Source organism: Nyctereutes procyonoides, unplaced genomic scaffold, assembly GCF_905146905.1.
Source record: "Nyctereutes procyonoides isolate TBG_1078 unplaced genomic scaffold, NYPRO_anot_genome, whole genome shotgun sequence".
NCBI lineage: Eukaryota > Metazoa > Chordata > Mammalia > Carnivora > Canidae > Nyctereutes > Nyctereutes procyonoides.
This window is the reverse complement of record NW_026575146.1, coordinates 53743876-53770395: the sequence shown is the minus strand read 5'-3', so window position 1 is coordinate 53770395 and position 26520 is coordinate 53743876. Positions and strand designations below refer to the sequence as shown.

At 35.6% G+C, this 26520-nt stretch overlaps 1 protein-coding gene across 2 annotated transcripts in view; it reads left to right on the top strand.

Annotated features, from left to right (window-relative positions):
• The window catches only part of SMC5 (structural maintenance of chromosomes 5), an 88937-nt gene that overhangs the window by 2295 nt on the left and 60122 nt on the right, over positions 1-26520 (top strand). For both annotated transcript variants that reach the window (XM_055310063.1, XM_055310062.1), the window contains exons 2-8: positions 2787-2928; positions 9711-9763; positions 18120-18282; positions 19434-19568; positions 21555-21695; positions 23215-23376; positions 24516-24587. In XM_055310063.1, the coding sequence (XP_055166038.1) occupies positions 2787-2928; positions 9711-9763; positions 18120-18282; positions 19434-19568; positions 21555-21695; positions 23215-23376; positions 24516-24587 (868 nt within the window). The remainder of the gene's footprint in view (positions 1-2786; positions 2929-9710; positions 9764-18119; positions 18283-19433; positions 19569-21554; positions 21696-23214; positions 23377-24515; positions 24588-26520) is intronic.

Genomic DNA, 26520 nt, shown 5'->3' with positions numbered 1-26520 from the left:
AAGTGTTTCAAAAATATCATCTGCTACTTTGGCATCTGATACAGGATAGTGGAACTGAAAAGAGCTCACTGCATTCAGCAATTAGGAATTCTCTTACCCTTTGAAGCCAGGTAAGCGCAACATTTTGCAAGTCCTAGAAGAATGAATGAATGTGAGGAAATAAAGCTTGGATATGAAGAGGAGAAGGAAGAGGTGGCTGCAAAGTGCAGAGCTAGCCTGTTGATTCTCACAATGAGAGGATGCTGAGTTTTAAGAATGAGGGAGGTAGGGTGGGCCTGGAGAACCAAAGTGGCCCAAAAGAGTACTTCCTTGAAGAATTCCTAGGAGCAAACCCAAGTCCAGTGGGCTTGGGAACGGAGGGAGATATTTCTGCTGATGGAAAATAGCATGTGCGAAGGCTTGGGAGAATAAATAAGTATAAGATAGTCAGGAAGAAGTTCATGGTAGGTAGAATTTAGAGGTCAGATTAGAAAACAAGGAAGGAGATAGAAAGGAAAAGATGATGCAAGAGTCCTATTTTTTCTTTTTCTTTCTTTTTTCTTAATGAGTGATCTCAGAATTGCTTGTCTACCAGCATGACTTGGTGACTGGATGATGGGGGGCAGAGGTGAAGAAGATGGTAGAATCAAAGATGATGAAAACCTTAACGTCTAGGTTTCTGATTTGGGCAGTGGGATGAATGATGGTACCATTCACTAAGAGACCACAAGAGTGGTTTTGGATTGGAAAGCTAGTGGGTTTTAGTTTTGAATGTGGGATGTTTGAGGTGACTGTTGTGCAACATCCAAAGACAGTTCTGGAAGTGGTAATTGCATCTGTAGGTTACATGGGTGGACTTTGAGCATGTAGATCCTACCAGAAGTCATGAAGAGTATGTGAGATACCTGGCAAAATACATAGATGGAGAAGAGCATGGGACAGCTCTTTTCTGAAGGCGCTCAGAAGAAAAAACTCACCAAAAGGGAATTCCCGATAGATATATTACAGAGTCAGACCAACTAATTTTTTTTTTAAGTGTGAAGACGTTTGTGTGTTTTTTTTTTTTTCTTTAGCAACTTTGTTGATAATATATGTTATAGGCCAGGAATTTTCCTTTTTCCTCTTGTTTTTATTGTTATCTTAAACATCATTTACATCATTTGTTTTAGTAAGACAGTGGCACAGATTTTACAGCAGGAAATTGGGGCTTAGTGTTTTTCTGTGATGAAGTTCCAAGGCTGGTCATTTTCCAGATGCCTGAAGTACCCAAGTTAGTTTCATTTTAACCATGACACTAAGGGTTTCTTATGATCCTGCTGGGAACAGAACAGAGTATTTGAAATGATAAAGTAGGTAGATGCTGTGTTGAGACGTACAGTTGGAAACCTGTCAGAAAATACTTGTTTACTCCCTGTATTTACATTTATTACTATGTGGCATTTCAGATTATTTGATTACTAAAGTGGAAGTGTACTTTGTTAAATTACTTATATACCTAGCAGGTTAGTAGTAGGGTAAGTTTTTATTCTTGGGGAAGTAGTTGTCAGCTAACTCAAACCATTTGGGAGGAGGATATTATTTGTAGGTTCTAATTTAGGATATTCAGAGACAAAGTAGATTATCGGAGTGCATTTGTTTCACATTTTGCTGTAGTTGTCCTTGGTGGCTAATACAGATTAGGTGCTTCTGTTGGAGATAGAAGATTAAAACTGCTGGACAGCAGGCAGCTTTCTGGTTTGAGGGAGTTTACAAAAGTGCTTGGTGATGATGCATTCTTGTTTCTTCCCATAGGAATAACATTTATTTGAATATGGACTAACAGTGGATCTTTTGGTGAACCTCTGGCAAGATATTAAAAGAAATGGATTTTTAAAAATTTGTAATAAAATGAAACCATTGAGTTTATATCTCCAGTTTGTAATTAGAATAGAAATTTGGATTGTTTCAAGTAGTAAAATGTGAGAAGTTGCTATTAAGCATTTTAATTCGAGAAGTAGAAGTGAAAAATGCACAGATTTAAGATGAGCTGTGGCTTCTCTTCACATAATTTTTTTTTTGAGATTTTATTTGAGAGAGCATGAGCAATGGAAGGGAGCAGAGGAAGAATCAGACTCCCTTTTTCTTTTCTTTTCTTTTTTTTTTTTTTAAAGTTTTATTTATTCCTGAGAGAGAGAAAGACTGGGGAGAGAGAGAGAGAGAGAGAGAGAGAGAGAGGCAGGCAGACCCCATGCAGGGAGGCTGATGTGGGACTCGATCCTGGGACTCCAGGATCACATCCTGGGCTGAAGGCAGGTGCCAAACTGCTGAGCCACCCAGGGATCCTGAAGCAGATTCCCTTCTGAATGAAGAGCCCGATGTGGGGCTTGATTCCCAGGACCACGACCTGAGCCAAAGGCAGACACTTAACCGACTGAGCCCCCCAGGTGCCCCTCTTACATAAAATTTAAAAAAATTATTTGTATCCTAGCTCTGATAAATTTTCTCATGTATTCTGATTATTAGAGGAATAAATAATATCAAACTTTGCTTTATTCAACAGACATATGTTTGAAAAGGACCTATGAAATCTTATTTTCTCACTGATAATCTTATTTCAGATTTGCATTATCACTTTCTCATTTCTTCCATTGATTTTCTTTTTTTCTCTAGTTTATTAACAATGTATAAATACATTAAAATGTAAGGTCAGCTGGCTTCTAAAGGAACTCCAGGAAGCCCTTAGATAATATAAACAAGAATAAATGTTTTTGTAAAGAAAATATTCTTCACTTGTTATGTCTTAGTAATTTAACCTCTTTATAATTCAGAACGTATGATATCTGTGAAGTGTCTCCTGGACCCCACCTGAATATGATTATTGGAGCTAATGGAACAGGGAAGTCTAGCATCGTGTGTGCCATTTGTCTTGGATTAGCAGGCAAACCTGCTTTCATGGGACGAGCAGATAAGGTGAGTTAATATAAGTACTTAAAAAAAAAATCAGAGTTGACTTGCTTTTAGTAACAAATCACTTTCTATATCTCAGTTTCTTGGGTATCACAAAGATGTAGAGTTTGAATATAAAGAATGAAGTTTGCAGGTAGACTGCTGGGAGGAGATTGCCATGTCTAGAAGTATTTTGGACTTTATACATAGAGAATTCTCCCAAGTATGTAACACTATAATTTTTCAGACTAGTGTAAGATGTCGTTTTAAGTGTATTGCTGGAGGAAAGATCACTGTCACTTTGAACATTAACATCCTGCCAACATTTCGTGGGGAGGAGGAGCCCTACCAAGGGCAGAAGGTTAAAAGAACAGCCTGAATTGATAGTCAGCCCTCACTTCTGTGGTTGAAGTTAGAAAGACCGGTGGCAAGAAAGCCACCAGTGCTGGACTGTCCCTGTCCAGAAGATGAGGCTGAGCAAGAAGAAGAGGTCGAGAGGGACCTTTTTCTCTATGATGGAAGTGAGCTTTCAGCCTATTGTTGAGTCTGAGTGAAAGGATGTGAATTACACACTCAACACTGATCCCCTGGGCTGGGCCTTATGTGAGCACGTGATGGATTTCCTGGCAGACGGATGGGCGAATGACACTTTTGCAGATGCGTTGGTAGAGCTCAGCACAGCCCTGGAGCTTGAGGAACACATCATTTTCCATGAAGATCATGAAGGTTTTGTCAGGGTCTGGTAGAGCTGGCAAGACCTTGAATACCTTCTATTTTATGGCCGGCTTTGGCCAGGGAACAATCTACCCTGAAACTAGGTACATACATATTGTGAAAGGGTTTTCATCCTAATATGGAAAATAATTCAAATTTAAATTCTTTCCATTTCTCTCGTTTACTATCATTTACTACTTCTCTACAAATCTCTTCCTAGATTTTTGTGTGACATAATGATGGATAATAAAATTGGTTTATCTCCTCCCAAAACAAAAAATACTATGAACAACATGAAGAATTCAAGCTTTATTAGCATAAAGTTGAGTGTATAGGTTTTTACAACTATGTAAATGATCAAAATCAGTAGAAAAAAGGTCAGCCATTCATTTTTTTTCCTTAGAACACCAGAGACAATTATCCATTATATGCTGCTCTAAAAGCAATCACTTCCTATTTTACACAAAGAATATGACTGTACCAGAATAACAGTACCAGCATCTGTTGAGGACGGAATGAGAAAATTAAAAGATAGTCCTACTCATGAACATGGGACTTAAACTTTAGTCTGTTGAATGTAATACATAAAAAGCATAATACATCATGACCAAAATGTAAGGAATGAGAGATTGAACATTAGCAGGAAATTAATATATCATGTTTATCTTTTTTGCATATCACTTTTTTTTTTTTTAAGGATTTTATTTATTTGAGAGACAGAGTGCTCACAGAGGGAGAGGGAGACCCAGACTCCTACTGCGCAAAGAGCCGGACACGGGGCTCAATCCCAGGACTCTGGGATCATGACCTGAGCCAAAGGCAGATGCTTAACCAAATGTGCCACTCAGGCACCCTACATAACATTTTAAAGGAGAACTGGATGATCATCTCAGTGGAGGAAAAGCATTAAATTCACAGTAATTTATGATAAAGTCTTAGCAAATTAGGATTGGAAGATACCTACCTTTTTTAATTACATAAAAGCTAAAACATACAAGTTCAAGAACAAGTCAGGGTTAACTACTAGCGCTGCTATTCAATGTTGTACTGGAAGTTTTAGCTAGAATAGTAAGGTAAGACAAAAGATACAAGTTAGAAAGAAAACTGTCATTTACAGGTTTATAAAAAGTCTGCAGTGAAAAAGAGACTACAGATAAGCCTTCTGATGAATTAATTTGGAAATTTATCAGGATTGCTAGATGTAAGATTATATAACAAAAATATTTCCATACATTAACAATGGACAGAAAAATGCAATTAAAAATAGATAACTTGCACTTTTGGTGCTACTGTAAATAGTTAATAGCAATAAACTAATAAGACATGTAAGAGCTATATTTAGAAGCTACAAAATTTTATTTGAAAATACTGGCGTTTGATGAGATGGACAGTTGTACAGTATTAATGGACAGGAAGACCTTGTATAAAAATGTCGTTCTTCATGTTGATTTACTTATTGAGCATCATTCCAGTCAAAATCCTAATGCTGTCTGTAGCAAATTACAAGCTGTTTCTAAAATTTAGGTGAAAGAATAAAGGGCCAAGTATAGCTAAAATACTCCTAAAGAAATTCAACAAAATGGGAAAACTTGCCTTATTAGATGTCAAGACTTAACATGAAGTAATAGTAAATTAAAACATCATATGGAATATTATTCAGACATAAAGAATGAAATTGATGTTTGCAACAACATGAATGGGCCTAGAGGGTGTTAGACTAAGTGAAATAAATCTGATAAAGACACAAATACCATATGATTTTAGTTGTATGAGAATTTAATAAACCCAGAAATGGACTCAAATACAGAACACACAGTGGTTGCCAGAGGGGAAGAAGAGGTGGGTTTGGGTGAACATTGAAGGAAATTGAGAAACAGACTTCCAGCTCTAAAAGTCAAAGGGATAAAACACAGTATAGGGAATATAGTGAATAGTATTATAATAACTTTGCATGGTTACAGATGATGACTACACTGACTGTTGAGCATGTGTAATGTATAGAATTCTTAAATCATTGTGTTGTATATCTGAAACTAATAACATTGTTAATTGTACTTAAAAAAAAAAAACAAACCCACCTATGGTATATTGGTGGAATATACATCAGACCAGTGTAATGTGATAGAATAAAGAGCCTAGATACAAAGCCATGGTGAGTAGACTCTTGATTTATGATGACTGACATTGTAGCTGAACGGGGAAAGATGGATAAATAGCATAGGAATTGCATAGGAAAAAAGAAATTGTATTCTCACACTTGAACACAGATCTGAATGTCGATTGAAGATCGACAAGTCGATTGAAGATCTAAATGTGACAAAGTTTTTAGAAGATACTGGTATAGAGGAGAATAGCTTTGTGAATATCTTTTGTGAATATCTTTTGGGTTAAATAAAAATTTATCAAGTAAAAGTATAGATTGAAAAGGAAAATACTGATAAAGTTATCAAAAAACACTATAAAGAAAAAGACCAGCCACAAATTGGGGGAAGGTATATATAACCCATATAACAAAAGATTGGTATTTAAACTTTTCAGTAACAAAACAATAACAATTAAAAATGGACAAAAGCTGTACTGAGACACTGCACAGAAGAGGCAGCTCAAATAGCCAATAAATGTTGATCTTTGAACAACATAGGTTTGAACTGTGCAAGTTTACCTATATGAAGGTTTTTTTTTTTCCAGTAAATACAGTATGGTAGTATATATGTACATTTTCCATATGATTTTCTTAGTAACTTGTTTTTCGTAGTTGTAAGAAATATATTGTACATGTAATATATAAAATATGTATTAACTGTTGACAATATTGGTAAGGATTCTGGTCAATAGTAGGCAATTAATAGTTACGTTTTGGGGAAGTCAGAAGTTAATGCAAAGTTTTATGCAGGGAGTTGGCACTCCTTTGTGTTGTTCAGGGCCCAACTATATATGAAAAGATACTCAACTTCAATAATGGTCAGAGAAATGTACATTAATCCTGGCAAGGTATATTCCTCAGTGTCAAAAATTCTGGCAGTGCCATGTGCTTACAAGGATATGGAATAATGGGAACTTTGATGCACTCTTGGTGGGAATATAAATTTGTAAAGTCTTGGAAAAGGGCATTACCTAGTGAATCTGCATGTGCATATACCAAATCTCTCAAATTCTTCTAGACAGCTCTTGTACATTAATACTAGGCAAAAATTATTAAAATATTTACAGCAGTATTTTAAAATAGATCCTCGTATAGTGAAGTAAAATTGAATATTACAAATTAGTGAAAATAAACCATAGCTCATTGGTTAAATCTCAAAAATAATTTTAAGGAAAAGTGCTATTCTGGAAGAATACATGAGATGAATTTATAGAATGGTCAAAACAAAACATTTAATATTTAAAGAGACAGCAAAACTAAAAAGCAAAAGGATGATCAAGTCAGCTTAGAGATTATATTTGCTAAGCGAGGATACAATAGTAGTGAGTTATATACGCAGAATGTCAGATACATGGTTAATGTTCAATTCCTTAAATTTGTGATAGATGCTTGATTGTTGTATTGTTCTTTCAAACAGTATATGAAGTTTATAATGTTTGGTGTATATTTCACATAAGATTATGTTTTAAAAAGAAAGTTTGAGGGTTGGGTTAATCCAACTGGAAAATAGTTGTAAAAGTTTAAATGATTCTTTGTGTTTTAATAAAACTACTGGGAAATACTGCAGTATTACTAAAATGAGGCTATAGGTTTCTTAGCCAGGCTTATATTTAATGTGGGATTATAAGGTTAAAGCATATACCCTTAAGATTATAAATAAGCCTATTCAAAATATGTGTTTTTAATGCTATATGGGAGGCATTTATGAGGTATAATATTCCTAGATACTGCTCTATTAATAATTAGCCTTGTGACCATAGTCATTTGTCTGGACTTCAGTTTATTATAAAGATAGGGAGGTTGGAGTAGATAACTTCCAAGGACCAGTTTTTGTAAATATTGATGTATAGTTTTTTAATTGTCAAAAATCATTTATTAAATCCTTATCTCTCTGTAATCATCTGCTGAATTGTACTCCAGACACTGTACAGTCAGAATGGTTTGGTGTGTAACAATTTCCACCAACCTTCCCATTAATTTTTGGCGATCAAAGATGCCAGCTCTTACCCTTCAGTGGTAGGGAGGTGTTTTTTTTTTTTTTTTTTTTAAGATTTTATTTATTCATGAGAGACAGAGAAAGAGAGGGAGAGACATAAGCAGAGAGGGAGCCCAGTGTGGGACTCAATCCCAGGACCCCAGGATCACAACCTGAGCCAAAGGCAGATACTCAACCCACTGAGCCACCCAGGTGCCTTGAGTGGTAGGTTTTTTTTTTTTTTTTTTTTTTTTTTTTTTAAATGATAGTCACAGAGAGAGAGAGGCAGAGACATAGGCAGAGGGAGAAGCAGGCTCCATGCACTGGAAGCCCGATGTGGGATTCAATCCCGGGTCTCCAGAATCGCGCCCTGGTCCAAAGGCAGGCGCCAAACCGCTGCGCCACCCAGGGATCCCCTGAGTGGTGGGTTTTTAAAGGCTGTGGAATGCAGGGTTTCTTAGGTGACAGATGGCAGACCTTTGGGCATCCCCAGATGGATTTAGGGGCTACATAACTCCTTAGCAAAAATATTTTTAATGTATTTACGGTTAAATCCTAAAAGAATTTACCAAATTCTCTACCATCCATATGTATACCTCATAATAAGAGCTGCCTTGTGATTTTTTTTCTTGACACAAAGTATTTTAATTGATGCAAGCTAATGAGCAAATAGCACTCGTACAAAAATGCCATTGTTTTTCCTGTTTATGAAGAAATTATAAAACAGTGGTAACAAGTAACTTACACATTAATGGCAAGGTTGAGATTGGAACCTGGATGGTGTGTGTTAAAGCATGTACTCTTAATCATTAAGCTATACTTTCTAATTATGAGGACAGACCTCCTTTGTCATCTTTCTGGGCCTCAGTTCATCATCTGTAAAATGGGTATAATACCTCCGAAAGTTGCTCATGAGTATTAAAAAAAATTTGTAAATTGCTTAGCACAGTAGCATATGGTAATGCTTAATAAATGTTCCCTTTTGTGGTTCTAATTGTTGTCATCACTGGTGTTACCACCATTAAAAAAATTATTATTTACGAGATATATTTTCTGCTTTTTTTTTTTTTTTTTTTTTTTTTTTTTTTAGAATTATTTAGCCAGGGGATCCCTGGGTGGCGCAGCGGTTTGGCGCCTGCCTTTGGCCCAGGGCGCGATCCTGGAGACCCGGGATCGAATCCCACATCCGGCTCCCGGTGCATGGAGCCTGCTTCTCCCTCTGCCTGTGTCTCTGCCTCTCTCTCTCTCTGTGACTATCATAAATAAATAAAAATTAAAAAAAAAAAAAAAAGAATTATTTAGCCAGATTGAAGATCCAATCTGTTGTTTTGTTTTTTTTTTTGTTTTAGGTCCACAGTCTCTCTTCAAGATTATGCTTATGTCTATATTCAAACTAGATTAAATATGTCTACTTATCATGTAAACTGTACTTAAATTGTATTTGCTATGTGTATTCCTCTTTTTAAGAAAATGGCAATTATGTCCTCATTACAGGATGGGTAGTATTTATTAGACTGGTTAATATTTAATCTGTGCTACTCCAAAGAAGTCTCCAGTGGTAATAAGGAGATTTGGTAAAGCTTTGATTAATCCATAGAACCTATTTTCCTCCTGGCTTTTTTGCCTCTACTGAGGGTATTTAGTATAGAGGCTAAGTATGCAGACTCTGGAGTCGTATTATGTGAGTTCATTACTTACTCTGTCATTCCTTGCTCTGTATCACTTATCAGCTTTGTCACAAGCTTTATGAGAGGCTATCTGGCACAGAGAATGTTCATTAAATGGTAACTAATAGTATTGTTACTTGTAGGAGGAAACAGTGGAAACAATTTCCCAAATCTGGGTAAGGGATGGGAGTAGACAGAAAAAAATAGTTATTGAAAAAATTTTAACTTGGCAAATAATAATGACTTTGCTAAATCTGTGATAACCTGGGAATGTCATCACTCATGCACTTTGTCTTTTTTGTTCTAGGTTGGCTTTTTTGTGAAGAGAGGATGTTCCAAGGGAATGGTTGAAATTGAATTGTAAGTGTTAAAAGTGCTGAAACCACTTTTTCCTGTATGACTTATGTTCATGCTTTCATGATAACTTTAGAAAAGAGTAATATTGTGGCATTATGGCATGAATATTTAGAATTAGAATATTATAAATAATATTTATAGAATGTTTTATCCAGACAAGTAATTTTATTATGTTTCTATTAAAACCTAAGTTGTAAGACTTTTCTTTCAGTAGAATTCTTAAAGAAGTTACCTCTCGGCAGCTATTTCTGATGGGTAAGAGTATTCAAGATGAAACCAGTTAACTATCCTTGGTATATATACTGTTAGTCTTTTAAACACAGATATGCTCATTGGTTAGTTGGTTTTTAGTGAGCATTGTGTTTTGGAGTGTTTATAGAAAGTCATGGAATTTTTGAGCTTACGTAGCTTTTAAAGATCATCTGATAGCTTCCTCGTTTTATAGGATACGGGAAAAGGATCTTTCTACTCAAAAACTGTGGAAGAATGTTTTATTTATGTAGTGATGAGAAATAGGCACACATAGAGGTAAAAGAGAACAAGATTATACTCAATTTATTAAAAAAAAATATGGTACTATTTTACTGAAAGATGTAAAACCGAGACCTGAATAACAGGGAAAGCATACTTTGTTCCTGGAAACATAAAGCTAATGTCATTATGAACATGCCAATCCTTTCTTATTAATGTATAAATTTGATAGAGTTCCAACTAGAGTATCAACAGGTAAGTTTGCAAGTTGATTCTAAAGTTCATCTGGGAGAATAAATGTGCTGGAGAACCCAAGAAGATTTTGAAAAAGCAGAATCATGAATAAGTCGTTTGTGTACCAGATGTTAAAGTGTACTTACTATAAAGCTGTTGATAATGGTATTAGTACAGAAAATTAGAGGAGCAGAATGGAAAATGTAGGGAGATCTAAACGTGTAAGAGAATTTATTGTAAAGATGGCAGTTTAAGCATAGGCTATGAATTACTCAAATTGAGATAAATGAATTGGCTATTAATTTTTCAAAGAACATTTAGAGCTTTATCAAACATCCTACTTATAAATCTAAACGTGTTAATGACTGAGTGAAAAAATATGTAACTTTGAAAATAATAAAGTATATTATTTTTTGAATCTTAGGAAAAGGAAAGGCTATTCCAAGAAGAATAGGATACCAAATAAACATAAAAAGGAAGATAGGAAATTTAGATTACTTACAAATCCAGCTGAAAATAATGGTACCATAGTTAAAAATGAGTGAGTGACAGATGGGAGAAAACATTCTCAGCACAAATAACATGTACATGTCTTAAAATTACCAAAATACCAGTGTATGCAAGTCGGCAAAAATTACAAACAACTCTTAGAAAATAAGCAGAGAATTTTAATGCCAAGTAAAATAAATTGCCAATATGTATAAAAAGGATACAACTCATTAGTTGTAATTCGTCAATTTTGAAGGAAATCAAAATGAGGATTTTTTTTTCCTTTTAGTTTAGAAATAAAATTTTTTAAAAAAATTATTTATTTATTTATTCATGACAGGGCTGGGGAGAGAGAGAGAGAGAGAGAGAGAGAGAGAGAGGAGGGAGGGAGGGAGGGAGGGAGGGAGGGGCGGGCTCCGTGCAGGGAGCCTGACGTGGGACTCGATCCTTGGGTCTCCAGGATCCGGCCCTGGGGTGAAGGTGGCACTAAATCGCTGAGCTACTGGGGCTGCCCAGTTTAGAAAAAAATTTAAATAAAATTTAGTGATGTGATGGTATAAAGAAGGGAATCCTGTCATGTGCTGTATGAATGTTAGCAGTACGTCTTATTTGGCAGTATATATCAGATTTTAAATAAAATAATCTTTGATTCAGTTACTATTTTAGAAAATGTTTATTCATTTGCACATAATTAACTTTTTCCTAATTTTAATAGCGAGAAATTATAAACACTCCAGATGTCTATCATCTGATAAAAGGCTAAAGAAAATGTATGTTCATAGTGACATCGGATTCAGCTATAGAAAGGAAGATCGATCCTCCAACAAGGGTGAACTGGGAAAACATGCTTTGTGAAAGAAGCCAGACACAAATACTGCATACTGTGTGATTCCACTTCTGTGGAATGTCCAGAATAGGCAAATCCGTAGAGACTGAAAATAGATTACTGGTTGCTTTGGAATGAGGGGAAGAGAGAGTGGCGAGTGACTACTTAACAGATATGGGCTCTTTTTTGGGGTGCTGAAAATAATTTGGAATTAGCTGGTGGTGATGGTTGCAGAACCTTGTCAATATGCTAAAAACTATTAATTCACATATTCCTTCACCTGTATACCTAAAAATGGTTAAAATGGTAAATTTTATGTCATGTACATTTTACCATAATAAAATGCATTAATTGGTATATATAAAATGATGGGGTTTGTATGATATATGAATTACATCTCATTTTTTAAAAATTGCCAAGGATACTCCTGTGTTAGCCTTGTTACCGTTGATGGATCAGAGTGGTTTCTTATCTTTTACAACTGAAACAAATATACTAAGCCAGGAATATTTACAAAACACAGAGGGAGTATTAATATTTAAGTTTCAAAGTCTTGTATGGGTGGCTGCAGGTGTTAGCTAGCACTCCTGATTTTTCTGCTTGGAATCACCAAGTCCCAGTTGTTTTCTTAGTTATCTAAAGAGGTACACTTTTTGGTGTGTAATAGCTCCTAGCTGTTATAATCTAACCAGTGACCATGAACCAGAGTTCTGTTACCAGGTCTGCCACAGGGGAAGTTTCCCTAGTTTTATTGTGGTCATTTGTTTGGGAATATGAAACACAGAACGACTCATCATTAGTTGAAATTGTTATTGATGTTGAATAAATCTGTTAACTGGTCACATATTTGTTGAATGGAATAATGGATAACATAATTCTGGCATAAATTTATGCCATCATTTTCAGATATTTCTTGAGTACGAATTCTTTGAGGGAGAGGAGAGACAGAACATCTTTCTAATTTATGGTTAGGGGCATGAGGGGAGGGACAGATAAATACATAGGTAAAATACATATTAGATTAGATGGTGATTAGTGAAGTAGAAAATTGAGTAGGAAAGGAGGATGGGGAGGGCGTGCCAGAGTGGAGTTAACAGTATTAACTAGGGTGATCAGGAAAGCTCTCACTCAGAGGTCAATACTTGAATAAAGACTGGAAGGATGGGAACCCTGGGTGGTGCAGCGGTTTAGCGCCTGCCTTTGGCCCAGGGCGCGATCCTGGAGACCCGGGATCGAATCCCACGTCGGGCTCCCGGTGCATGGGGCCTGCTTCTCCCTCTGCCTGTGTCTCTGCCTCTCTTTCTCTCTGTGTGACTATCATAAATAAATAAAAATTTAAAAAAAATTAAAAAAAAAAAGACTTGAAGGAGATAAGGTGCTGAACTTGGAGGTATTTGGGGAAACAGCATTTCAGCATCTACAGATGCTAAGATGGAAGTGCTACCTAGTTGACTCCATTGCACTGAACAAGAGAATAATAAGAGATGAGGTCTGAAAATACCAAGGATCTGGTTGATAGGGGCTTGTAGGCCAGTGTAAGAACTTTAAATTTTTTTTTTTTTTTTTTTAGAACTTTAAATTTTTGAGTAAGCTGTGAACCCACCAGGATTTGAGCAGAGGAGTGGTAGAAGCTGTCTTGTGTAGTAGTGTTGTTAGCCTCCTTGGTTGTTTTCCCCTTGATGTGAAAAAAATTGGTTTATCACTTTTATTAGTCTTTTTCAGTGAATTGACTTCTGCTTTGTTTCTGTGCTATATCATGGTTTTCTGTTTCATTATTTTCTATACTTACCTTTACTAATTCTTCTTGAAACTTTTTTTTTTGTGGTCTTTAATTTCTTAAAATGGATTTCTTAGTGCAAATTTTTAGTCTTTTGTTTTTCCTAATATAAACAGTTAAGGTTAAAATTTCTCTCTCAATATTGCTTTAGGTCTGTCTCCCAAATTTTGGTATATAGCATTTTCCTATTTTTCAATTCTATTTTCTTCATTTTCTTTGAGTTCAAAATCAGAAGTTGTTTCAAGATTTGTAGTGATTTTCTTGTTATATTTTAATATTGATTTCCACTTTGCTAGTAGTACTGTGGCAAAAAATACGTATATTATGAATATATAAAATTGCACGTTAGTATGTTTACTACTATATGTTATGTATATTATATATAGAACCATGTGTAATATTACTATATATTGTATATATTGTACATTTTATTGTGTATATATATATGACCTTAGTGATAAGTAGTATAATATATAGCAGTGTACATTACTGTATTGTATATGTTTTACTATATTTGACCTTATAGTGATATATAGTGTAATACATAGTATTATATACAGCATAATACATACTTATATACATAGTAGATATATATAGAGAGAGTCATGTTACCAAACCTTTGAAATTTATCAAGGCATCCTCTTTGTAGTGAGCTTTCATAATTGTTACCTATTGAGTTGAGAGAATGAATATTCTGCTCTTACATGTTCAGTGTTTTCTATTCAGTTCAAGCTGATTAATCCTATTAAAGCTGATTATTTTGCTGATTTCAATCATTTGATTGATTCTTTAATTACTGCGAAAGGTGTATTACATGTCCCTCTCTGTAGATTTGTCAGTGACCCTTGTCCTATCAGTTTTTGCTTTATGTATTCTCAGGACGTTATTAGTTGCAGCTAAGATTCAAATTGTTCTATCTAGTGAGTTGAACTTTCTGTTGTTAGGTATTGACTTCTTTATCTTTTGATGCATTTCCCTTAGAATGTATTTTATTTTATTTTATTTTATTTTTTTAATATTTTTTTTAACTTTTATTTATGATAGAGAGAGAGAGGCAGAGACACAGGCAGAGGGAGAAGCAGGCAGGCTCCATGCACCGGGAGCCCGATGTGGGATTTGATCCCGGGTCTCCGGGATCGTGCCCTGGGCCAAAGGCAGGCGCCAAACCGCTGCGCCACCCAGGGATCCCTAGAATGTATTTTAATTTGCTATTACTGTAGTTGGTAGCTTTCTTTTAAAAGTATTTTCCAGGTTATCTTTTTTTATTCATTTATTCCCAATTTTTTATACCTTTTTGTATCTCATTGGAAAATTATAGCTGGGTCTTTTTTATGTCACCTTTTAAAAATAGTGCGTATGATCCATTATGTTTATTGAATGACTTACATGTTGAGGCTTATTTTACTGTCTTACTCCGTGCTTTTTATTTGTTCACCTGGATTTCTTTTCAGTATTTCTTCTCTCTTGCCATTGTCTAGATTTTTGTTTTAATTTTTCTCTACTGTTTTGGAAATTATTCTTGTTTTAGTGGTTGTTGGAATTTATGTAAATACTTGAATTTGAGTCTAGACTGAAGTGTCTGTATCTTTCTGTTGAATAAAGACCTTAGAGTACTTTTATTTGAATAACTTTTTTTTTTTTAAAGATTTTATTTATTCATGAGAGACAGAGAGAAAGAGAGAGGCAAAGACACAGGCAGAGGGAGAAGCAGGCTCCATGCAGGGAGCCTGATGTGGAACTCAATCCCGGGATTCCAAGATCACGCCCTGGCCAGAAGGCAGGTGCTAAACCACTGAACCACCCAGGGATCCCCTTGAATAATTTTTTGAACTATTTTAATTTTACCTTGTCTTTTAAACTCTTTAAGATACAGTAACTATTATTAATTTATACTGTTAGTGTTTGTTTAGAATTACCCCCCCCTTTTTTTTTTTTTGGTTTGCCTTTTTATTCTTTGCTGCATTTTTATTTCCTCTAGGATCGCTTTCTGCCAGAAGATATTTTTTAAAGTTTTCTTTAATGAGAATCTTCTAGTAGCATACTCAGTTTTTGTCTGAAAATGATGTTCTTATACTCTAAATCTAGAAAGATGTATTGGCTGGATATAAAAGTCTATATTGATAGGTCTTTTCTCAACAGATGCAAAGTATAATTCCATAATCTTCAAATGTAAATTTAATCTTAGTTTCTTTGATATTCTTTTTTTTCTTATAAGACTTTTTTTCCCATTAGTTTCATGTAGTTCCACTGGCTTTTGAAATCCTATCTCAGTTTTTGGTGTTTTATAGTTTCATATATATTTAGATGTTGATTTATTTTTTATTTATTTTGCTTGACATTTAATGAGCTTCTTAAATTTATGGTTTGGAAAATTATCTATTACCTCTTCCTGTATTGTTTACCGACCCATCTGTCTCCCTCCCTTCTAAAAGTCTTGTTAGACAGATGTTAGGATCTTTTAGTCATCCATGTCTTTTTTTTTTTTTTAAGATTTTTATTTATTTATTCATGAGAGACTCAGACACAGGCAGAGGGAGATGCAGGCTCCATGCAGGGAGCCCAATGTAGGACTCGGTCCTGGGACTCCAGGATCACACCCTGGGCTAAAGGCAGGTGCAAAACCACTGAGCCACCCAGGGATTCCCATTCATTCATGTCTGTTAACATCCTTCATATTTTTCATCTTTTTATGTCTTTGTGCTGCATTCAAGATCCATTTCTCTTTGGTTCATTTTCAGATCAGAATAAGTAAATATTTTGAATCTGCTATTTCTTGAAATATAGTGAATATACTTATTCTGTACTTGCCCATTAATTTGAGTGATTCTTTTTTGTTATTTCTGTTCTTGATCTTTTTTTTTTTAAAGATTTTTTTTTAAACTTTTTTTTTTTTTTATTCTTTAAAGATTTACTTATTTATTCATTCAGAGAGAGTGAAGAGAGAGGCAGACACAAGCAGAGGGAGAAGCAGGCTCCATGCAGGAAGCCCGATGTGGGACTCGATCCTGGGTCTCCAGGATCACACCCCAGGCTGCAGGCGGCGCTAAACCGCTGTGCCACCGGGGCTGCCTCTGTTCTTGATCTTGATGGTTTGTTTTCATATGTGTATTTCTAGTGAGCTGCCCCTTTCTCTTTGAACTTTGTGTTAATTCTTTGAGGGTAAAGGTAGATTTCTGCTGAGGAAATTTTTATTGACTTCTGCAACCGACCATTGGATACTTTGAATCCTGGTTTGAAATATACACAGTTCTCAGTTTGTGCATTTTTGAACCTTAGGTATGTCATGTAACTAACTTCAAGATACTAATGTGTTTGAAACTGGCTTGTGGTTAATAACTGTCTTTAGGAGAAATTGTTTTGCATTGCAAGCCGCAGTTTGAGACATGTCTGAGACATGTCGGTGCTGGTGGTGGTAGTGGTGGTGGTGATGGTGATGATGGAGTAGTTCTAGTTTACCCTTATATTGAGGGTACGGTCTTTTGGGGATGGTTTTTATTAGACTCTCTACCATAGGTAGCTTTGGGCCCTGTCTGCAACCCCTCTCCCAGGAGATTCTGAAAATGGATGTGTCAGGTTATTTGGTGGAACAGATGCTTCCAGGGCAAAAGCCGGTTTTGTTTTTCAACTTCTGGATCTGCACCTGCCCTAGGATCTAGGCCAGATTTACTTACTTTCATGTTAACTCATAAATGTATTTATGAACATATTTCAGTATTTCATTATTTGTAGTTTACAGCAAGAAGATCAAAAAGGGTAGTTCATTAGTCATTCTGCTGGAAATGAAAAATACTTTAAGTTCTAAAATCTTAATGTTTGGAGTGTTCTGATTACGTTATAGTCTATATACACACAACATTTATAGATTATCATTGTCATTAGCCATTGAATACCAATAATTTATCTTTCTACCACATGCTGCTGATTCCCAGTGAAGAAGATGGATGGGAGGTGTGGAGCAGTAGTACTTCTAAAAGCAAGAAATAAGTAAATACCCTTCTTTCGGATTCTGTATTGCTTAATGTTCCCTTAAGGCTGTATGTTTTAGTCCTCTCTGAGTTCAGAGTGGAGTACAAGACAAGGCATGGGCCACCTGTATGACCAAGCTAGTTATGATGTCTAGAACTGCTTATGCAAGAATTGGTTTCCATTCATGTATTTTCCAAGTAGAGGAAGTTTCAGCATTTAATTTTATATGCTTTAATATACCAACCCATTTTGAATTGCAGTCAAGGCATGTGATTGGAGAATAATAATTAAAGGATAAATAACTCCAGATATGTAAATCCTCTGTCAGTGTTTGGAAATTAGTATTGGTTTTGTTTTATTTTAACAGTTTAAATAATTGTGATGTTAAATAAGTGGTAACTTCCATGTGGTCAGTTATGTATCATTACCAATGAAATATCAAGGTTTCCTTCTTTGGAGGGGCCAAAATATCAAAAAGAATAAAAATTATAATAATACTGTCTGGCAAACTTTGTTGTAAGAGAATTTTGGAAATTGTATTTCTAAAATATGTGTACTTTGAACATAAAGATTTTTAAAAATTATTTTTTAACCAGATTTAGAACTTCTGGAAACCTTATAATCACCCGTGAGATTGATGTGGCAAAAAATCAGTCATCTTGGTTCATCAACAAAAAATCTACAACCCAGAAAGTAGTAGAAGAGCAAGTTGCAGCCTTAAACATTCAAGTGGGCAATCTTTGCCAATTTCTACCTCAGGTATGCGAGAATGAAATGTACAGATGGGAAAATTCCTCTTCATGCTGTAGGACAATGTAAATACTTTTCAAGGGGTATTGTAAAGGAAGCTATTTAAAGTAAGCCTTATAATGTTAGTACTTTCTAACAGTTCTTTGTAAATAGAGCATCTCACCTCATATTATAATCTTATAGTAATTTGGAAGATTTCAATTAATAAAAAGTCTACAGAATATTGTAAAGGAAATAAAGTTGTATTGTTTTTGAGTAGAGTAGAATAGCTTGGATAGCCATGGTCTACAATTTGTACGCCCTTAAAATTTTGTTAATAAACAACTTCTTAATCGTGTTTTTTGTAATAAAATGCTTAATATACTGAAACTCCTAAATCTATAGGTGTGTCTTCTAAAACTTTGTTATATTTTAAGTTTGTTTAGTAAAAATATCCTGAAAATGCACTTTAAATGTTACATTTGTTTTTGAGTGCTGTCTAGTGACTGCAGTATAGTTCATTTTTTTCAATTCAGAAACAATGACTTGATTATGTCCAAATTAAATAAAAATTTTAAATTTGGAAGCATTGTTAGCTGATGTCTGATAGCTTCAGAAGTAGATGTTTAAAAATGTGCTTTCTCTTAACTTCTAACATTTTAGCTGATGTGTGGTAGATAATGATCATTCAATCCAGTGAACTGATTTTATTCACAAGCTATCTGTTATATGTATGTAAACACTTCACCCTAGAAATGTTGACGTAGAAATTTTTTAAAAGTTCTCAGAAAGATGACAGTTCATACCCTAAGTTTATCTTTACCATTTTAAAGAGTAAAATATGAAGGACAGAGTTTCTATTAGCACATCTTACAGGAGTTTTTTTCTTTTAAATGAGTTTCATCTTAACAAGTGTGATCACTGAGTGAAAATAGGTTTTGAAGATATTTATAAGTGATAATAGTTGTGGGGCACCTGCGAGGCTCAGTCAATTAAGTGTCCGACTCTTGGTTTTGGTTCAGGTCATGATCCTCAGGATTGTGAAGTTGAGCTCTGTGTCGGTCTCTTTGCTGAGCACTTAGCTAAGACTTAAGTTTCTCTCCTCCCTCTCTCTGTCTCTGTCTAAACAAATTTTTAAGAAGAATGATAATAGTTGCTGATATTTAAGTTTTATGCTCTAGGATAAAGTTGGAGAATTTGCTAAACTGAGTAAAATTGAACTCCTTGAAGCTACTGAGAAGTCTATTGGTCCTCCAGAAATGCACAGATACCATTGTGAACTCAAAAACTTCAGGGAGAAAGAAAAACAACTAGAGGTATTTATAAAGAGACAACTCATTTTTATTGTCCCTCACTGATACCTTTCTTTTACAATGTGGTAGTGTAAGAGTAGCTTTGATTCATCGGGTGACTTCATATATTTGTGATTTTTTTTTTTTCCCACCTAGGGTTGTATTGCTGACATTAATTAAACTAGGTAACAAAGTGAGAAATTGATTTGAAAAATTTGACTACCATTTCATCAAGTAACATGTCATTGATTGAATTTCTAAGGAATCAATAATATTTTAAAGTATTTATTTTTCGCAGGAAGTTTCAGTATTATTCCTTTATTCAGTGTTTCTTAAACACCTGCCATGTGCCAGGATGGTACAAGGCTTTGTAGTAGTATAGCAGTTACCTTGTAGCTTTTGATGTAGTGTCTCTTGAACCAGTTCTCATATTTTCAGTTGCAGGAGGGTAGACTTCGTAAGAGAGCTTTGTGTTTAGTTGCAGTGTTTTTTGTTTTTGTTTGTTTGTTTGTTTGTTTTTATGATAGTCACAGAGAGAGAGAGAGAGAGAGAGAGAGGCAGAGACATAGGCAGAGGGAGAAGCAGGCTCCATGCACCGGGAGCCCGACGTGGGATTCGATCCCGGGTCTCCAGGATCGCGCCCTGGGCCAAAGGCAGGCGCCAAACCGCTGCACCACCCAGGGATCCCTAGTTGCAGTGTTTTTATTTTCACCTTTAATAAACATTAAAATGTCCATTTATGGCCTATCACTTAAAAGGGTGTTTTGTTTAATGAAGCATTTTCCATGTGTCAGCCACTAAAATAAATTCAGTAAATTTTCGTAATAAGATCTGTTATAAACAAATGGTTTCTCTTAAATTATAACTGTTCATACTTAATAATATGCATATTACTATAATTTAATATTTATTATACTTTTTCAGAGTCTGTGACCAAAGGAGTAGTTATTTTATCATGCTTTAGATACTCTGGCAGGTGTTTTACCTTTGCCCCCATGGAACAGTCAGATACAGTAGTCCTCCCCCTTATTCACATTTTCATTTACCTGCCATTTCAATTGCCCGTGGTCATCCACCGTCCAGAAGCAGATAATCTTCCTGACGTATCGTCACCAGGTCAACAGTAGTCTGATGTTATATCACGGTGCCTCACTTCATCTTATCACGTGGCATTCTTCCCTTTCACATCACCACAAGAAGAAGGGTGACAACAGTAGGATGATGTATTTTGAGAACGATTGCATTTGCATAACAGTTATGACAGTTTATTATAATTGTTTTTTTGCTAGTCTCATTGTGTCTGATTTATAAATTAAGCTTTATCATAGAGAAAAGCAATATATAGAGAGTTTGGTACTATCTGTGGTTTCAGGCATTACATCTGTGTAATGGCATTATATCTGTGGTTTTGGATTACTTTCCCCACAAATAAGGTGACGGGACCACTGTACTCTGTCTGCAATACTCTGAAATTATTACCATCCTCTGAAGGAACACAAACACATTATCCTACTAGGTTCTGAGTACATCTTTGCAATTGGTACCTCGTGGTCTAAGGGCTAAATTTTAGCTGCCTTCTCCTTTTTAAGTCCCTAAGTCATGAACATTCATAACATATGAATCATAATAAAACTATTCATTTGTATGTCACATTATGGCTTTGAACTTGCACTTAGAATAGGTACATTGCTTCTACCCTCCAGGTGAGTAGGGCAGATACATGTCTTCTCTTGAGGCAGGAAGAGGCTGGGCTCAGAGGTATGGGGGGGGTCTTCCTCACAGTCACACAATGAATAAATTGCAGAGCCTAGATCAGAGCTCAGATATGCATGTTAGTTTTATGCAGTCCTTAAGAACTCCTGTGACGTTCTTTATGGTGAAATTTTGCTAGCATTGTACATTTTTTAATCATTAAAGGGTTTGACTTCTTGTCTTCAGTTAAACTGATTGTTATTTTTTTTTTTTTTTTTTTTTTTTTTTTTTAAACTGATTGTTAAATATTTGTTTTAGACCTCGTGCAAAGAGAAAACTGAATATCTAGAGAAAATGATTCAGAGAAATGAAAGATACAAACAAGATGTGGAGAGGTTCTATGAACGTAAGCGACATTTAGATTTGATTGAGATGCTTGAAGCTAAAAGGCCATGGGTGGTAAGTCTTAATTATTAGAGGCAAGAATAGTGATGCTTTAACTAGCAGACAAGCCATAAAGAAGGCAATAATTGCTCTGTATTCAAATTAGGTATTTTTGCCTTATATACTATAATAAAATTTGTGTTATGATAGAGCTGTGTACTGTTACTATTGTGTAACAGATAAGTTGATTGTGCTCCTAATTCTCCCAGATTTGAGTCCTCAACAGATTATGTAAGACATTAGCGACCTAAATATGTTCACACATAAAAATGAAATCTTTGAGTGCCCTCAAGTCACAGAGAATTTTGTTGGCATGTGCCACCAATAACTTTAGGTACAGATGGAGCGGAAGGCTGAGGACTACTTCTCTACTCATGCTTCATAAGTTTATTGAGGCTAATGTTGTCTTTTAATCACTGTGCTGTACAGTTATTATGTATGACCACAGTTTGGGCTAAAGAGTGTGTTCCCTCAGTGCATTTCTTTATGACAGGTGGAATAAAATAGGGAAGTTTTAAGATGTTTGTTCCAGGGTTAGGATGGAGGTAATTGTTAATTGATTCGAAAAATATGTAGCTGTATTTTTCCTCACCCCTTCACCCTATCCTGTCCCATAATTCCAATATTAAACTTTTTGCTTTCTTCAGCTTGTTTTGACTATATTTGCCCATTATTACTTTTAAACCTACTTTATGTTTTTCCTTTAAAAGTCTTTTTGTTTATCCTTTTCTTTCTGAGATTGATTTCAATCTTTTTTTTTCTTCCATTTTTTTAAAATTTACTCTGTAATCTTTCTTTTCTTCAGCCCATACGTTCTTTTTTTTTTTTTTTTTTTTTAATTTATTTATGATACTCACACAGAGAGAAAGAGAGAGGCAGAGACACAGGCAGAGGGAGAAGCAGGCTCCATGCACCGGGAGCCCGACGTGGGATTCGATCCCAGGTCTCCAGGATCGCGCCCTGGGCCGCCAAACCGCTGCGCCACCCAGGGATCCCCCCATACATTCTTAACTATATGCTCTCTGGGCACTCCACTTACTTTTCTTTTTTAGCAAATATTTACTAATTCCTGTAACATGACAGACATTTTTACTCGCATTTTTGTTCTCCTTTGATCTGTTTTTCCTTTGTTCATTTTTACTTTTTCATAACTGAGTTTAGTTTTTATTATTTTTTATTTTTTTTTATAACTGAGTTTGTTTATACCTTCTGCTATCCCTTCTTCATTGAGAGACTAGAGAGACTAGTAGCAATTCGTATACAAGCTTCAGAACCAGGAAGGGATGGAAGTTTGAGGGTTCAGCCCAATAATAGAGGTAAATACTCAGGGAGTGTTGAGCTTCTTAGTAAATCAGTGTTGGTATTCACTGCTACTGAAGTTATTTCAGGCGGCAGATTTCACATGGGTAGACTTGCCAAAAGGATACCCAGTCTTTTCATAGATTTGGTTTCTGTTTGCACCTTGATTTTAGCGTATGGGTTATTAGTTCCACCTACTAGTGCATTAACTTTTATTTCTTGAATTAATTGCAAGGAATATGAAAACGTTCGTCAGGAGTATGAAGAAGTAAAACTAGCTCGTGACCGAGTGAAGGAAGAGGTGAGAAAACTGAAGGAAGGGCAGATCCCCATGACACGTCGAATTGAAGAAATTGAGAGGCAGCGGCACACTTTGGAGGCTCGAATCAAAGAGAAGGTACTTTCCCAGCTCGGTTTTGGATCTTCTGTATTTGAGCAAGTACAATGACTATTTTGTAGATCTACTGTTATTTTGTGGATTTACTTGAAGCTTTTGTTCGTTTTTAAGCTTGATTCTACCACTGCAGGGCTTTTCAGGGTACTAACTGTCACTGCTGGTGGGTTGCTCCTTTGTGGAAACTTCAGCCTACAAAAGAGAAAATGGAAATGTGATTGTTTTAATGACAAGAAGACTCAGAGTAGTATTCGTAGGAACATTGAACATCTTTTGTGAATTTATCATAGAAAACTTGGTGTTTCTTAGAATAAATGGTATAATGGCATATGGAAAATTCCATTTATTAAAAAATATATTTAAACATTTTAAACTCAGGGACTCCTGAGTTGGTGGCTCAGTGGTTGAGCATCTGCCTTCAGCTCAGGTCGTGATCCCGGGGTACTGGGATCGAGTCCCATATCAAGTTCCCTGTAGGGAGCCTGCTTCTCTCTCTCTGTCTTTGCCTCTCTCTTGTGTCTCTCATGAAAAAAATAAATATTTTGGAAAAAAAATTTTAACTCAAAAATTTTTTTGGTCGTGGCTTTTAACTTTAGGGGAGATTTTGGAGTCCCAAGATTTTTGAGGACAGTTTAAACTATGGACCCCACTATCCTGGTAGGATTGCTTTTAGGATCAGATGAAAATCATGAGTTAATAAATGCAGAGATAAACGTGTGCGTATTGCTATGGCTATTTTTATTTATTTTTTTTAAAAAAAAGTAAGTAAAAAATAAAGATTTTATTTATTTATTGATGAAAGACACACACAGAGAGAGGCAGAGAGACAGGCAGAGGGAGAAGCAGACTCCATGCAGGGAGGAGCCCAACATGGGACTTGATCCCGGGTCTCCAGGATCACACCTTGGGCTGAAAGCGGCGCTAACCCGCTGAGCCACGGGGGCTGCCCTATGGCTATTTTTAAATATCATTGAATAACCTTTTATAGATTTGCAAGTAAGTTATTTTTGGTGTTAACATGAATTTGGTTTGAAAGAAACGAAAAAGCATTGTGAATTAAATTAATTTGGATGGGTGGGGCCACATAATTGGCTTGCTTGAGATTTTAGCTAAATTCCCCTCCTTGTGGTTCGATCTTACAGGCAACAGATATTAAGGAGACCTCTCAAAAATGTAAACAAAAGCAAGATATTATAGAAAGGAAAGATAAACAGGTAAGATTTTTGTATTGAAATTTTTATTGTGCTTTGTGTGAAATTTTTATTGTGTTTTTATTACTTTTGTGTTCAGGCCTGAATTATGGGACAACCTTTTGTTTGGAAAGTGTCTAAGGTCCTCCTCATTCCCTCCTTGGTCTGTGAGGTCTACTAAGATTCAGAAGTAGAGCAGTTGCACAGACGATAATGAGGAAGAATTCTCACAACTCCTAGATAGGCACTGTGATCTTTGTAACTGAGTGGCTGTAGGTTTTTAATGGACTCATGGTAAAATTGGATTTAGTTATCTCAGAAATTAAATTTTAAGAGATCTATTCTGTTGATGTTAGGAGTTGGGCGTTAAAAAGCTGGTAACAAATTCTTTGTGCAGGTTGGGGCTTGATGGCAGAATCGTCTTAAGATGGCTATGCAGGAAAGTGGGCTTAGCCAAGAGATCCTCAACCATGTGTTGAGTTTTGTTCTTCAGAACCGTTCAGATACCTGAGTTTGAATTACCTGTCTTTGGGATAGACGCATAACTTGAAACATTCCCAGTGGTTGAAGCATTATGTTCATCTTCTGGTTTTTCAGCCCCACCCATTTTTCTGTAGCTTTATCTTCAGATTCCAGGCACCTCTGACTTAATTTCTCCAGGATAAACTTCAGATTCTCATGGCAGAGGCTCAGCCATCAGTGTGAAGTGCTTAGGGCATCTGTGTGGAGGGGTGCGGGGCACTGGGCGGGAGGCGGGGAGGGGGCAGTCCTGTTGTGTATGAGGTCTTTTCTCCTTGATATCTCCTGGTTGTTGAGAGGCTCCGGAATTGTTCTTTTGTTTTGAAAAGAGTCCTCCTTTCTTTCCTTTTTCTCCTCATCACCTTTCACACTGTGGCTCCTCCAATAGGGTGCTAAATCAGTGGTCCTTCTTCTGTCTTTCCTCTTTTGAATGCTCTTGCTGTCTCCTCCCTTGTTCCCTCTGTCCCTGTGGGAGTGAAGGTTTGTCCTCCATTTCTAATACTTTGTTGGAGTTTAGGAGGGAAAAGACATAAAGATTTCATCTTTAAAACCCTAAACAGGGATGAATACAGATTGCTAAATTGTGTAAATTTGAATCATCTTTGTTTCTGTCGCAAATCGTACCTGATATTTTAATACATTGCTGGATTCAGCTGGAAGATCTTGTATTTACAGTTTTTTGCACCATATGAGATTGGCCTAAAAATTTATTTTTATTTCATCCTTAACTGGTTTTTCAGTATGTAATGCTGACTTTTTAAGTACTTTAATACTCCTTGGACCAGTATTTTCTATTTTGCTCTTAGTGTATTTACCAGGACTTGTCACTTTATAAGTTATTTCACTTTTAACTTTTATTAAAAAAATATATATTTATTTATGAGCAGTGGCAGAGACACAGGCAGAGGGAGAAGCAGGCTTCTCAAGGGGAGCCTGACGCCAGACTTAATCCCGGGATTAAGTTAGGTTCACGCCCTGAGCCGGAGGCAGACACTAAACCACTGAGTCACCTACATATCCCTAACTTTTAATAAATACATTTTAGGGCATAAATAATTTTTTGGTTATCATTTGGCTACATCTCATATATGTGGTTAAGTGCTTTTATTGCTTTTCTACTTCAGATTTCATATTTTCAATTTAATGTTTTCATTCATTTAAGCTTATATAGAAGTTCTTACTATTTTAATTTCTATGGATATGGAATTTCAAAACCTTAATGTAGAGTTCTAATTCTGTTCCTATATGGTTAATAAACATGGGCTTTATGACTTTTAGATATTTTGAGATCTTTTTGGACTTTTATTTTTGGTTTTGTACATGTTCTGTATATATTCAAAAAGAATGTATTCAGTCTATATATATAAATATATATGTGTTACAACAGGTTTACTATACTTATGTCAATGCCCTATGTACATTTTTATCCATTTTTAAA